At 29.6% G+C, this 14,219-nt stretch overlaps 1 protein-coding gene across 1 annotated transcript; it reads right to left on the minus strand.

Moving 5' to 3' along the window:
- Positions 1-9,599: 9,599 nt before the first annotated feature.
- LOC145599172 (protein FAR1-RELATED SEQUENCE 5-like) lies at positions 9,600-14,209 on the minus strand. Its single transcript, XM_081655581.1, has 5 exons — positions 14,089-14,209; positions 12,577-12,953; positions 11,726-12,444; positions 10,197-11,337; positions 9,600-9,809 (listed from the first exon to the last, which is right to left on the minus strand). The coding sequence occupies exons 1-5, from the start codon at positions 14,207-14,209 to the stop codon at positions 9,684-9,686; spliced, it is 2,484 nt and encodes an 827-aa protein (XP_081511707.1). The 3' UTR covers positions 9,600-9,683.
- Between the last annotated feature and the right edge of the window lie 10 nt (positions 14,210-14,219).

Consider the following 14,219-nt stretch of genomic DNA (forward strand, 5'->3'; position numbering starts at 1 on the left):
TAGTTAAGATATAAAATTTCAAATATATCAAGATATAAAATTTTAAATATGTCATGTCAAAAAAAGTCTTAATATGTTATACTCCCTACATCTCAAAGAAATTTAGAGATCAACCCTCCATTTACCCCAAGGAAGATTGGGAAGATCCATGAATTTTAGTGCGATAGAAGCCGCTGTTGCTATGCCGCCCAACAGCAGTTGGCTAAACCTACGCTTGCTGTCATGCGATGATTATAGATAGAATGAGCACCCGTGGTTTCTGCCCCCGCTTCTTTCCCGGACTCCAAAAAAGGTAGGTCGTGTAAACCAAAAATGAATTAACAAATATGAAGCAAGACCGCACTCAATATGTCAAGAAATCATTTAAATTCAATTCAATATGTTAAATCCAATATCAAACAAAACTATTTTTTTTGTTATCATTGCAAACCTCTTTTTAGCCAAGGTAAATGATTTCATTATTAAAAAAGTCAACCAAAAAGAATATGACATGTCAATGTACAACAATAATACTTTGTAGTTTGTACATATAGTTAAGGCCTTAAGGGTATTTTGCAGTCTACCACCTAGAATAAAACTCGATTTTTATTTAATCACCTAAAATAATACTACGTATTTATTTTATCTTACCACTTAATTTAAAAAAACTTTTGATTTTGCCACCGAATGCCCAAGTCTGATTGTATTAGGGATCAAATAATGTTAGTTTGACCTTTTTAATACTTTTTCTGTGATTTTTTCCCCCCTATAAAACTAACCAACTTATGTTATAAACCAAATTATCTTCCAAAATCTCCAAATTATAGGAGGAGTATTTAATGTTTGGAGGTTGAAGCAATTGAAAATGGAGGCCAAAGTAGATTCAGAGTAGTCAATGAGGGTGAAAATCGTGGGAAAAGAAGTGAGAATTGGAGATTTAAGCCAAAATCATCAATGAAATTGAACAGGGGACATGTGTGAAATCATAAGTTTTTTTAAAAAAAATTAAATAAATAAATAAATAAATTAGGTGAAAATTTAAAATCAAAATGTAGATGATTAAATAAAAAACTGGGTTTTTTTTTTTTTTTTTTCCTTAGGTAATAAATACAAAAAAATCCTACAATTAATGTAGTACGGAGTATTTTTTTTTTACCCATATGCTTTTACCATGTGAGTAAATGAGTAATAACTTTGGCTTGTGGCTTTGTTTGGTAAGGAGAGCTTTGGCAAAAAAAATGAGTTCATTTAACCAATTTAAAGTTGAAAAAAATGAGGTTTTAAAGTTACCTCGTTGTAAATATTAGCCAAATGGCAACGGCAAAATTGTCATCAAGCTTAACGTTTCTACCGCCTCAATATATTACCCTATCCCACTAATAGACACAAGTTCAGAATAATTGATACAATGTGACTTTTTACGCTATTTATCTTTTAAATTTAACCGTATATTTATACTTTAAAAAAATTCAAATATTAACAAGTAAAATATCCCTAAATTAGTATTCATGTTATCATTGAAATATTCATGGTTTAATATATGCGTTGACATGTGTGTATGATCAAAATATGGGTATGTTTGGTCAAGCTTCCGTAAAACAGTTTCTGTTTCTTAGAAGTAGTTTTCTAGAAATTGTTCTAAAGAAACACTTGTGGGAAACCTACTTATATGGCCACAAAATTTTAGAAGTACTTTTGACTTTTTGAGAAATAGATACAATTTACATTGTTTGGCCGGTTGAAAAATGTCATAGTATGGCCAAGCAAATGAAGAGTAATGTTTATTTAATTTAAAAAAATAGGAAATTTTGCAAAAAAAAAAAAAAAAAAAATAAAATAAAATAAAAAAAACACCTTTTATAAGTGAGTTTTTTTAATTATTGGTTGGTGCACCCGGGTGCACCATGCGCATGGTGCACCCGATCAAAACGACATTCGCCAAAACGTAAAACGCAGACCCTTCGCAAAGTAAAAAAGGCGGAAAGAACATTAGGAAGAATTGTAAAGAACATGGGTTAATAAAAAGAACATAAACGGTTTGAAAAAAGAACGCGTGAAATGGAAAGGTGGAGTAAGTTTTTTTTCGGATTTTTCGGAAAATAACTGACACATGGCCCACCTTTATGGGTAAAAATCGAGAGTAAAAATCATTTCAACAGTAATATTTTCTCTCTCTAGATCTTTTCTCTCTCTCTCTAAATATTTTCTCTCTTTTCTTTTTTCAATTTTTCAAAAATTGAAAACCGTCTTCTTCACTTCTTCAAATTGAAAACCCAGAAAAAGTTGTTCTAATTTCAACAATTCAACTCTCAAATTAGAACAAATGGTGGATTCTAGTGAAGTGTAAGTATTAATTTTATACATGCAATCAGTTTCTGGTCAATAATTTGAAGTTTAAAATGTTTAATTTTGTTCATTTTGGGGTTTTTTTTTTTTTTAAATGATTAAAGTAGAGAAGTACAAACTGTTCCAAAAGAACAGTTGGAGGAGAAAGAAGAACAACAACCGAAGGAAAACAAAGACAGGTTACTTGTCAATTTTTCAGTTGAATTTTTTCTTGGTTTTGAAATTATTGAAGTACAAATTATTGTTGTTTTGTAATTGTTTTACAGTAAATTACAAGAACTAGATGAAGATGAGGAATCTTTAACACTTCGTGAAATGTTTAAAGTAAAAGGAAATGTGAGTAAAAAGAAAGAACATGATATGGAAGAACCAATTGTGGACCCCCTCATCCTAAAATCCATAGAAACTATGGATCAGGATATTCCCAAGTAAGTTTTCTAGAATATTCATGATGTTCTGGTCCTTTTTTGGTTATTGAAGACTTCAATGACATTGAAACTTTATTATAAATTGTAGATCTGGTTGGTAGGGTCACTAAAATTATACATAATGTTTTTTTTTTTGTTAAGATAATGTCAAATGTGTACTTTTTGAGATATGGGTATGTTCTTTTATTATTTAAATTGATACATAATTTTAAAAAATTAATGAAGGGATAAAGAAGAACAATCTGAAGAAGTCAAAACTGAAGATCCTTCACAACCCCAAGAATTGGAAGATAAAGGAAAAAAGAAAAAAGATTATCGTTTCAAACAAATTGCTACCAAGAAAAGGTATTAATTGATTGATATATTCTAGATGTTCTTTTAAGTGTACTATTGTTCTTTTATGGATATGTTCTGGATGTTCTTTTTAGTGAGATGTTCTTTTTATGCATTATGAATTTTCATTTAAGTTTGCATGTTCTTTTATATATTATAGATGTTCTTTTTTAGTTGATGTTCTTTTTTATAATTGTAAATGTTCTTTTCAGAGTGCATGTTCTTTTTTATTGTTGTAAATGTTCTTTTCAGTGTGCATGTTCTTGACATATATTATGGATGTTCTTTTTAGTGAGATGTTCTTTTTATGTATCATTAATGTTCTTTTCAGTGTGCATGTTCTTGAGATTTGTTCTGGATGTTCTTTTTTAGTTGATGTTCTTTTTATTGTTGTAAATGTTCTTTTCAGTGTGTATGTTCTTTGTCATTGTTATAAATGTTCTTTTCAGTGAACATGTTCTTGATATATATTATGGATGTTCTTTTTAGTGAGATGTTCTTTTATGTATCATTAATGTTCTTTTCAGTGTGCATGTTCTTGAGATTTGTTCTGAATGTTCTTTTTTAGTTGATGTTCTTTTTATTGTTGTAAATGTTCATTTTCAGTGTTCATGTTCTTTTTAATTGTTGTAAATGTTCTCTATAGTGTGCATGTTCTTTTTTTTTTATTGTTAACTTCCTTAACTTCCTTTTTTTTTATTGTTGTAAATGTTCTCTACAGTTGTAAATGTTCTTTTTGTATAAAAAATGTCAGGAAGACTAAACCAGCTGCAAAATCAGCTACTGATAAAGCTGGAGAAGAAGGAAAAGTGGAGGATGTTGGTAGAAAAAAAATTGTTTTAAGGAAAAGGAGGATGAATGATGATGCTGGTGGTTCACAATCAACTTCACTAGCAAAGGTTGAATCTTCAATAGTTAGTGTGCCCAAACCAGTAAACAAGAAAAGGAAAACAAACGAAGTTAAGGAAGTGGAGTTGAAGCAAAGGCACACTGTTAAGCCTTTACAAAACTTGGTAAGAACTTTGCAAAGCACAAAACAGAAGGAGAAGTTGTTAGCCATTGAAGATATGGGGTTTGGTGGTTTCTTACATCTTGATATGCCAAAGGGCACCCCTAAGTATTCAGCCACACTTGTGGAAAATTTGGAAGTTGATGGTCTCTATTTCTTATGTGATGAAAATAAGAAAATTGATATACAACCAATTGATGCCCACCTGGTATATGGTTTACCAATAGGAGGTGAAGAGATAAAAGATGCTTCCCTTGAGGATGAAGTTTTAGTTGAGGTGATGAAAGAAGTGAAAGCATATAGTGATGGGTTGATTCCAAACTTAACAGATTTATCTGGAAAGTTAGGTAATCCAGACACTCCCCTTGATGATAATTGGAAGAGGAGTTTCTTACTTATTGTAGTGAATTCCTGCATCAAGTCTGTGTCTAACCCACAACCTTATTTTAGGTAAAAAATAGTGTTATTTTCTCTAAAGTTTGTGTTCTTTTTATATAATGTTTGTGTTCTTTATATACACTGTCATGTTCTTTATCTTATTAGTTGTTATTTTTTAATGATAGGTTCATGTACACAGCAGCTGACACCAAAAAAATTTCAAAATTTGATTGGTCTTCCTATACAGTAGATAGCTTGAAGGAGATGGCTACTTACTGGAAGGGAGATAAAAAAAGATTTTTTCCTGGACCATTGCCTTTTGTTACGGTAATATATTCTTAATTACTTTTTTGTACTTTCATATGTAATTTTTCTTATTTATACTAGACGTTCTTTTCATAAATTTTAGATGTTCCTTTTGAAATTTTCTTGATGTTCTTTTTAGTTTAATGGTCTTTTTAACTTATATTCTAAATGTTCTTTTTATAAATTCTGGATGTTCTTTTTTAGTGTGATGTTCTTTTTAATTCACCTTATGAATGTTCTTTTTATATATTCTGCATGTTCTTTTTATATATTGTGGATGTTCTTTTTAAGTTGTTGTTCTTTTTAACTTACATTATGAATGTTCTTTTTATATAGTGTAGATGTTCTTTTTTAGTTTGTTGTTCTTTTTAATTTACATTATGGATGTTCTTTTTATTATATACTGGATGTTCTTTTAAATTTGATGTTCTTTTTCATTCACATTATGGATGTTCTTTTTATATATTGTGGAGTGCTTAGAAATTTGATGTTGTTTTTAATTATTATTAATGTGTTTATAGATTTTCATTTTTTCAATCTTTAATTTTTTAGATTTGTTACTTTGACCGCCTTAAACGGGGTACATCAAACTTTCCAAGAGAATTTCCTCTTGTCAAAGAGTGGAATGGTGATATGATCAAGGAAAGGGTTAATCTTGAGGTAGCAGATGGCTTTGGGATGGGCACAGTTCTGGATAGAATCAAAGCCCCAGAATTAAGCAAAGTCTTAGCAATTCAAGATGCTGAAGTAGAGCAACAACAGCAGCAGCAGCAGCAGGAGCAGGAGCTACAAAAGCAGCAACAACAACAACAGCAGCAGCAGCAACAGCCAGAAGAAGAGCAACAACCTGATCATCAAGAGCAAAAACAACAGCAACAACCAGAGCATCAAGAGCAACAACAACATTAGCATCAACCTACAAATTTGCAGGTACAATATAAAATGATGTTCTTTTTAATTCACCTTATGAATGTTCTTTTTATATATTCTGCATGTTCTTTTTATATATTGTGGTTGTTCTTTTTTAGGTTGTTGTTCTTTTTAACTAACATTATGAATGTTCTTTTTATATATTCTGGATGTTCTTTTTATATAGTGTGGATGTTCTTTTTTAGTTTGTTGTTCTTTTTAATTTACATTATGGATGTTCTTTTTATTATATACTGGATGTTCTTTTAAATTTGATGTTCTTTTTCATTCACATTATGGATGTTCTTTTTATATATTGTGGATTTTCTTACAAATTTGCAGGTACAATATAAACTTTTCTTTTCCATTTTATGTTCTATACTTTGTTAAATTTATTCAATATATTCTTCTTCTAATGTATGCATGATATACTTCTTCATCTTTTAGGAATATACTCTATTGCTTCGTCAGGCAACAGAGAGAATTGCTGAAGGGTTTGTGAACCTCTCAAATGTTTTAAAACTAGGGGAGAGGTTCCATGGTAACACACTTGATGAAGACACCACATTGTTAAATGTCAGTACAATGTGGGCAAAATGTACTGGATCCAAACTGTCTCAAGAAAATCAGAATAATGAAGCTACACAGCGAGTAGAAGGGCCTTCTATTCTTAGTCAGGATACTGATTTCTTTGCATCTGACTGGTTTGGTGAGATGGTAGATAATGTTGTAAAGATGGCTGGTTTTGAGGGACACACCAAGGAATTTGGTGAAAATATGGGTGTTGAAGATACTGGAGTTCAGCCGGAGAGAACTGAATCACCCAGCCTTGTTCCAATGGAATTTAATGTCATTACTCCAACCACTACACTACCTGAATTATCATGTGACCTAAGGCTTACACTTGGGTTAAGCATGTCAAGTACAATGAATTTGGTTGATCAGACTTTTGATGACATTTCACAATATGATTCAGTCTTCACCGAGCAACAATTGGAGTCCAATGCAATGGACCAAGTCATGAGTGGTCAAACAAAGGGGTAACTAATTGACTCAAATACTGACTTTTAATTATGCAATTTGTTTATTCAGAAATGTATTATTTGAATAATTAATGTGTAATATTATTAAAATGAACAGGTTTATGTTCTTTGTTTGACTTATGTATGTTCTTTTGACTTGTGAAAGAACATTCATGTTCTTTTATTTATAAGCATGTTTTTTTGACTTGTGAAAAAACATTCATGCTGACAAGACTTGTGAAAGAACATTCATGTTCTATTGACTTGTGAAAGAACATTCATGTTCTTTTATTTATGAGCATGTTCTTTTTGTTTAATAAATATGTTCTTTAGATTGATATTGTTTGTTCTTTGACTCTTGAAAGAACATTCATGTTGACTTGTGAACATTCATGTTCTTTTATTTATAAGCATGTTCTATTGACTTGTGAAAGAACATTCATGTTCTTTTATTTATAAGCATGTTCTTTTTGTTAATTTACCTTCATGTTCTTTTTTTATTAAATTATGTTCTTTATTTGAGTATGTATTGTATGTTCTTTTATTTACTATGTATATGTTCTTATAATCTTTTTGAGTGTTATAAGGGTGCATGAAAAAAGCATGGAGGAAGGAGAAAATAAAGAAAGTGAAGAAAAGGCAGAGAAAACCATTGCTGAAGAAAGGGTTGAAATACCAATTCTGGAGAAAGATAAAGAAAAAGAGGAGAAGAAAATTGAGACAGTGAAGATAGCTGACAAGAATAAGAAAAAAGGAAAGGAAAGAGTGGTTGAAGATTGGTAAATTTTTTGTTGTATGATGTATATCCTTTTTTTTTTAATATATATGAATTTTATTTAACTTATGATCGTTTGCAATTTTTTTTTACAGTACATCCCCTAAAGCTGTCAAAAGGGTTAGGAAGGAGGCATATATTTACAAGTCACCTTACCTTGTAAAATACTCTCATATGATAGAAGGGACAGAAGAGTTTGAGCATGCTTTATTAGAGTTTGCATATGCCCCAGATCTTGATGATGAGTAAGATTGGTACATTAATAGCATTATATACTATCTTATTGTCTTGTTTATATTTAACTTACACAAATTCATAATGTTTTTCTAGTGAATTGATGTATGATGATGGACATACAAATTTGACAAGGGAAATGTTCAGAACACTTGGAGACAATGTGTATATATTCACTGATATTATTGATGCCTGGGCTTTAATCCTCAATTCAAGGAATGCTGTAGATGATAAAAAAAGGATGTTCTTTGCAAACAATGCCTTTGTGAGTAATATAATTCTAGATGTTCTTTTTAGTGAGATATGTTCTTTTTAGTGAGATATGTTCTTTTTATTCCTTTATTTTGGTTATTGTGTTCAAAATTATTATTTATATGATTTTTTTTTTTTTAAAAAGAATCAACTATGCATGACTGAAGCATATGCTGATGATAGTCAATCACCAACACCTGGGTATAGGCTTGACAAGTTTTTTGAGACTTTGCATTTTTGGCTCACTGAAAGTAACAAAATACAATCTGCAGATGGATATCAATTGGTAAGTATACAAAATTTTCTTTTATATATTATGTTCTTTATGTAATAGTTATGTTCTTTTATAGTCAATGACATGTTCTTTATGTAATACTTATGTTCTTTTTCTTGGATGACATGTTCTTTCCTTTTAATTTGATTAAGCATGTTCTTTTTGTTTATAAATAACATGTTCTTTATGTAATAGTTATGTTCTTTTGTAGTCAATGACATGTTCTTTATGTAATATTTATGTTCTTTTTCTTGGATGGCATGTTCTTTTAATTGTTTCAGTTCTTCTTCCCTGTGTACGTATCTGCACATTTCTATGTTGTTGTCATCAACACTAGGACAAAGACAGTAGAAATAATTGACAACAGACCACTTCCAGATGGCATCCCAATGAAGAATAAATATTTTGACTATCCTGAAAAATTAGTAAGAATTCAGTGTCCTACGTTCTTTTTAGTCATTAATTATATTTTTTTTTAATGTTCTTTACAATAATAACTTATGTTCTTTTTTAATAGAGAGATGCTCTTGCGTCATACTTGCAAAACAAAGATATCAAAATAGGGGAAAACATGTCTACTTACTCTATAAAGTTGGTTGAAATGCCATGGAGGAACGGAGGAAACAATATTGATTGTGGTGTGTATGCAATGAGACATATGGAAACATATTTTGGGAAGAAAAAATGGACTTGTGGTCTCAAATCTAATAATGTAAGATTTGTCTATCTATAAATGAATTCGTGCTTTGATTTTTTTTGCTTAAGTTCTAATTTATTCATTACCTTTTTACAGTTGGATGCATTGAAGAAGCTAAGATTGAGGTACACATATGAGCTTATCACCAACGATCTCAACAGGAAGAAACCTGAAATGTGCGCTCGTGCCAAAAAACATTTCAAAGAATTAGGGAACATTTAAAATTTCAGATTTATTTGGATTTGGAAGCATGAACATAATAGCAACAACTTATTATTTTTATGTATCTATTTACTTTGTACTTTTTTTTTGCATAAAACATATTCTTATGATATATAAGTAATGTTCTTTTACAATTTATGATATGTTCTTTTGACACTGACATGTTCTTTGTAATCAATGACATGTTCTTTTTAATCAATGACATATTATAAGTATATCTTTTATGATATGTTCTTTTTAATCATTGCCATGTTCTTTAGATGGTTAAGTAACTATCTTTCCTACAAAAGGTTTGGTGTTCAAGTGTTCAAATCCTATTATCATCATTTTTCTTGTCACAAAAAAAAAAAAAAAGAATACATGACTAATCAATTATATATCTTTTTTCGTAAAAGAACAAGTGTACATAATATGCTATATAAGAAAATCATATAAGTTCAAAAACCTTTAATATGCTGAACCAACTACAAAATTTTGTTTTAAAAAAAGTAAAACCACCATTAAATCTAAAGTTTCTTTCTAATGACAAGGTTCAAAAGGAACTACATTAACTCCAAAATACTCATCAGGTTCAAAATACTCTAGTGATCCTCCAAACTCATTTGAATGTGCCAATATGTTTCCTTCTGGTACAACCATGAATTCCTATAAAAGAACATATATATAAAAGAACATATAGAGTAAGTAAAAAAGAACATAAAGTTAGTCAAAAAGAACATATATATATAAAAGAACATAGAGTAAGTCAAAAAGAACATAAAGTTAGTAAAAAAGAACATATATATATAAAAGAACATATATTAATGTAAAATGAACATATAAACTATATATTTTGTGAAAAAGAACATAAAGTAAGTCAAAAAGAACATATATATCAAAGAACATATATTAATGTAAAATGAACATATAAACTTTATATTTTGTGAAAAAGAACATAGATTAAGTTTAAAAGAACATATATATAAAAGAACATATATTAATGTAAAAAAAGAACATAAAGTAAGATAAAAAGAACATATATTAAATCTGTACCTGAATCGTAGTTTGAGCTTTTTGTTTCAATTTTGAAACACCTCTTGTGGTTTTCCTTTTCCATGATTTGATTTTTTGACCCTTTAGCTTGTTGGTTATCTTTTCTTGTGTACTCTTAGGTCTAGTGTTTCTTTGCCCCTTCTTTCTTCTCTTGATAGGATCTTTAACTTCTTTTTCAACTGCAGCTTCTTGTTCACCATTACCATCCCCATTCACATCTTCGGTTTGAGGATCACATTCTTCATTTACTCCTTGTGGTTCCAACAGATTACCATCCCCTTGATCTTGTGTTACAGTTGACTGACAATTAGTATTTGAAGACTCCTGATTTTCACTTTCATCTTTCCTTAGAAGAAGATCAATTTTGTTAGTACACTCATCAATGGCTTCCTCAATGACAGTTCGCGAACTCAAATCAATTTGTGCACGATCAGCAAGCCTTATAAAAGTCCTAATAATATGTAATCTCCACACATTGGAAGGTGTAACTCCTGATTCAGCTACAACATTATCATCAACCCGAGTACACATTGCAGCCTTTGTCCATCTCTTCACAATATACCTCTTTGGGATGTAGGTGATGTTATTCAAATGAAGAACACGCAATGAATGTTTACATAGTAATCCAACCTCACTAAAATATTTGCATGTACAATCAACTGTAGTCAATGATTCATCAAAAGAAACAGTGTGCATGATCAAATCCCTCTTTAGATGCCCAACATGATACTCATAAAGAGGATGTTGAATTCCTATTACCTTTGCTGTGCAAGGAACACCACTCACAAAATTATCCTCAAATTGTATATACACTTGAATTGTGTAAATCTTCCGAGCATGCTCCAACAACCCAACATCTGCCCACACTAAATGACGATTGCCAGTCATGCTGTCATAATCATTTCTGCCTTCTTTACTCCTCCATTCATCAACAACCTCAATGAAAGAATTGTAAAACTCACAAAGCCCATGAGTGATATGAAGTCTACGGGAAACAGACCTGTTTGTAGTTTCACTTCTTTGAGAAGACAAAATACCACCACTAAAATAGTCCTTAGAGTATGCAGGACACCACATGTCTCTGATTTTATACAAATTGTTGATCCAACTATTATTCTTGCAATCATATTTTGTAAGCATGCTGAAATTCAGAAAAACATTAATGAACATAATTCTTACTATAAAGAACATACTGTAAAGACATAATGAACAACAGTAATTGCTAAAAAAAAATAAAACATATCAAACAGTACATTATACATTACACTATATAAAAAAGAACATGTGAACATCAATATTTCTGAAAAAGAACATACTGTAAAAGCATAATGAACATTACATTATACAAAAAAGAACATGTGAACATAAAAATTTCTAAAAAAGAACATTAGGATCTATATACATTAATGAACATGATGCAAGAACATTAACATTATAATGAACATCACTGTTTCTGAAAGAACATTAACATCATAAAAAGAACATAATGTAAAAGCATGTACATTACATTATACAAAAAAGAATATTACCTAGACCAATAGTGCTCAAACTCCTGAATAGTGTCTGTGTATTTCAAGACTATATCAAACAAGTCATTAAACCCTTCTTTTGCCCTCAATCCTTTGATATTTTTCTTTGAATTCTCTTTGATATGCCAAGTACATAACCTATGGCGAGAATTTGGGAAAACAATTCTAATAGCCTTGGCCATAGCTTGAGCCTGATCAGTCATGATTGTAACAGGATGTTTACCTCCCATCGATTTCAAAAAGGTATTGAACAACCACACAAATGACTCCCACTTCTCATTAATCAAAAATCCAATGCCAAACATAACATTCTTATTGTGATGATTCATCCCAACGAATGGACCACAAATCATAGCATATTTATTGGTATGATATGTGGTATCATGAACCAATAAATCCCCAAAAGCATCATAATCAACCTTCATCCTATTGTCACGAAAGAAGAAACTCTCCAAATGTCCTTCATCATCAACATCAAAATCATAGTAGAAGTCATACTCATTTGATTTGCGTTCTTTAAAATAACTAAGCAGTTGCTTAGTATCACACCCATCAAACTTCTTCCTCTTCTCTGATGCTAAAGCATCATAAGCATCACTGCAAAGAAACCCCAAATTTTTCTCACCACCAGCTTGATTTTTTAGAACTCGAATAGCATCAGCAACACGTATACCATTCTCAGTTAAACTATTAAGCATACCAAACTGTTCCTGACTGACCTATAAATAGTTAAGAAAAAAGAACATGTCATTGATTAAAAAGAACATACTTATATATATTAAAGAACATGTTAAAAATATTAAAAAGAACATATGGTAGAAGTTATATCAGGTATATGAATAAGATTTTACCTTCCTATGAGACCTAATCAAATGTCTTTTTGAAACTGGAACTCTGCTATGATTATGATCCATGAGATGTTTCACAACAACAAACAAACCAGAATCTATTTCAACATCAAATTGAATCATTGCTTTGCATCCTGTACGAAAGTTTCTCTTCTGATACACTTTTGGTTCATCACCTTGCTTTCTTTCTTTCTTAAAACCAGCATAAGAACAAACACAAAATCGTTGACGAATAGTAACCTTATCTTCTCTAAAATTCTTTTTTGCCTTACGTGTACCAAAACCATGTTTAAAAGCATAGTTATTGTACAACTCATATGCCTCATTATCAGACTTGACTTTCTTAAGATAAAGTTCAGATTCCTTTGCCTCAGTAAAGCCTAAAAAAATAAAAAGAACATAAATATTGAAAAAAGAACATAAAGTTACTATTAAAGAACATGTATCATAAAAAGAACATGAATATTTTAAAAAAGAACATGTATCATAAAAAGAACATCAATATTTAAAAAAAGAACATGTATCATAAAAAGAACATAACATATGAAAAAGAACATGTATCATAAAATGAACATAACATATGAAAAAGAACATGTATCATAAAAAGAACATGAACGAATATAAAAAGAACATGTGAATATTTTAAAAAAGAAATTGAATATTTTAAAAAAGAACATGTAGCATAAAAAGAACATCAATATTTAAGAAAGAACATCTATTATAAAAAGAACATAACATATGAAAAAGAACATGTATCATAAAATGAACATATACACTATGAACATGACCAAATCAATAAAATAAAGAACATGACAATTACTAAAAAGAACTTCATCTTCAACGTCTGGCAATTATAATTATATCATAAAAAAAATATAATAATAAAATAAAATAAAAAAATTTTTTAAAAAAGAACATGTATCATAAAAAGAACATGAATATTTTAAAAAAAAAGAATACGCATTATAAAAAGAACATGAATATTTTAAAAAAGAACATGCATCATAAAAAGAACATAACTCATATGAAAAAGAACATATATCATAAAAAGAACATGAATATTATATAAAGAACATGAATATTAAAAAAAAAGAATACGTATTATAAAAAGGACATGAATATTTTAAAAAAGAACATGCATCATAAAAAGAACATAACTCATATGAAAAAGAACATGTATCATAACAAACATATACACTATGAACATGTAATGAACATGACCAAATCAATAAAGAACATGTTAAAATAAAGAACATGACCAAATAAAATAAAGAACATGACCAAATCAATAAAATAAAGAACATGACCAAATATAAAAAGAACTTCATCTTCAACGTCCAGCAATTATAAAAAAAAAAAAAAAAAAAAAAAACTACAATCAACAAATAAACAACTCAATTACAATCAAATTGAACAATCAATCAACTAAATCTACAATCAAATTCATCAAATTCAACCTAATTTCTCATAATTTCACAATTCATATAATCAAAACAAAAAATCAACAAAAATTACCTTCGTCTCTGTTTACGATATCTTCAAATTCACCTCCATTATCTTCATCATCATCATCACCATCGTTATCATCGAAAAATCTAGCATCAGAATCATGTCGAAATTCTGATTGATACGCCATTAATTGAGAA

The sequence above is a fragment of the Chenopodium album genome, chromosome 20 (assembly GCF_948465745.1).
Source record: "Chenopodium album chromosome 20, dcCheAlbu1.1, whole genome shotgun sequence".
NCBI lineage: Eukaryota > Viridiplantae > Streptophyta > Magnoliopsida > Caryophyllales > Amaranthaceae > Chenopodium > Chenopodium album.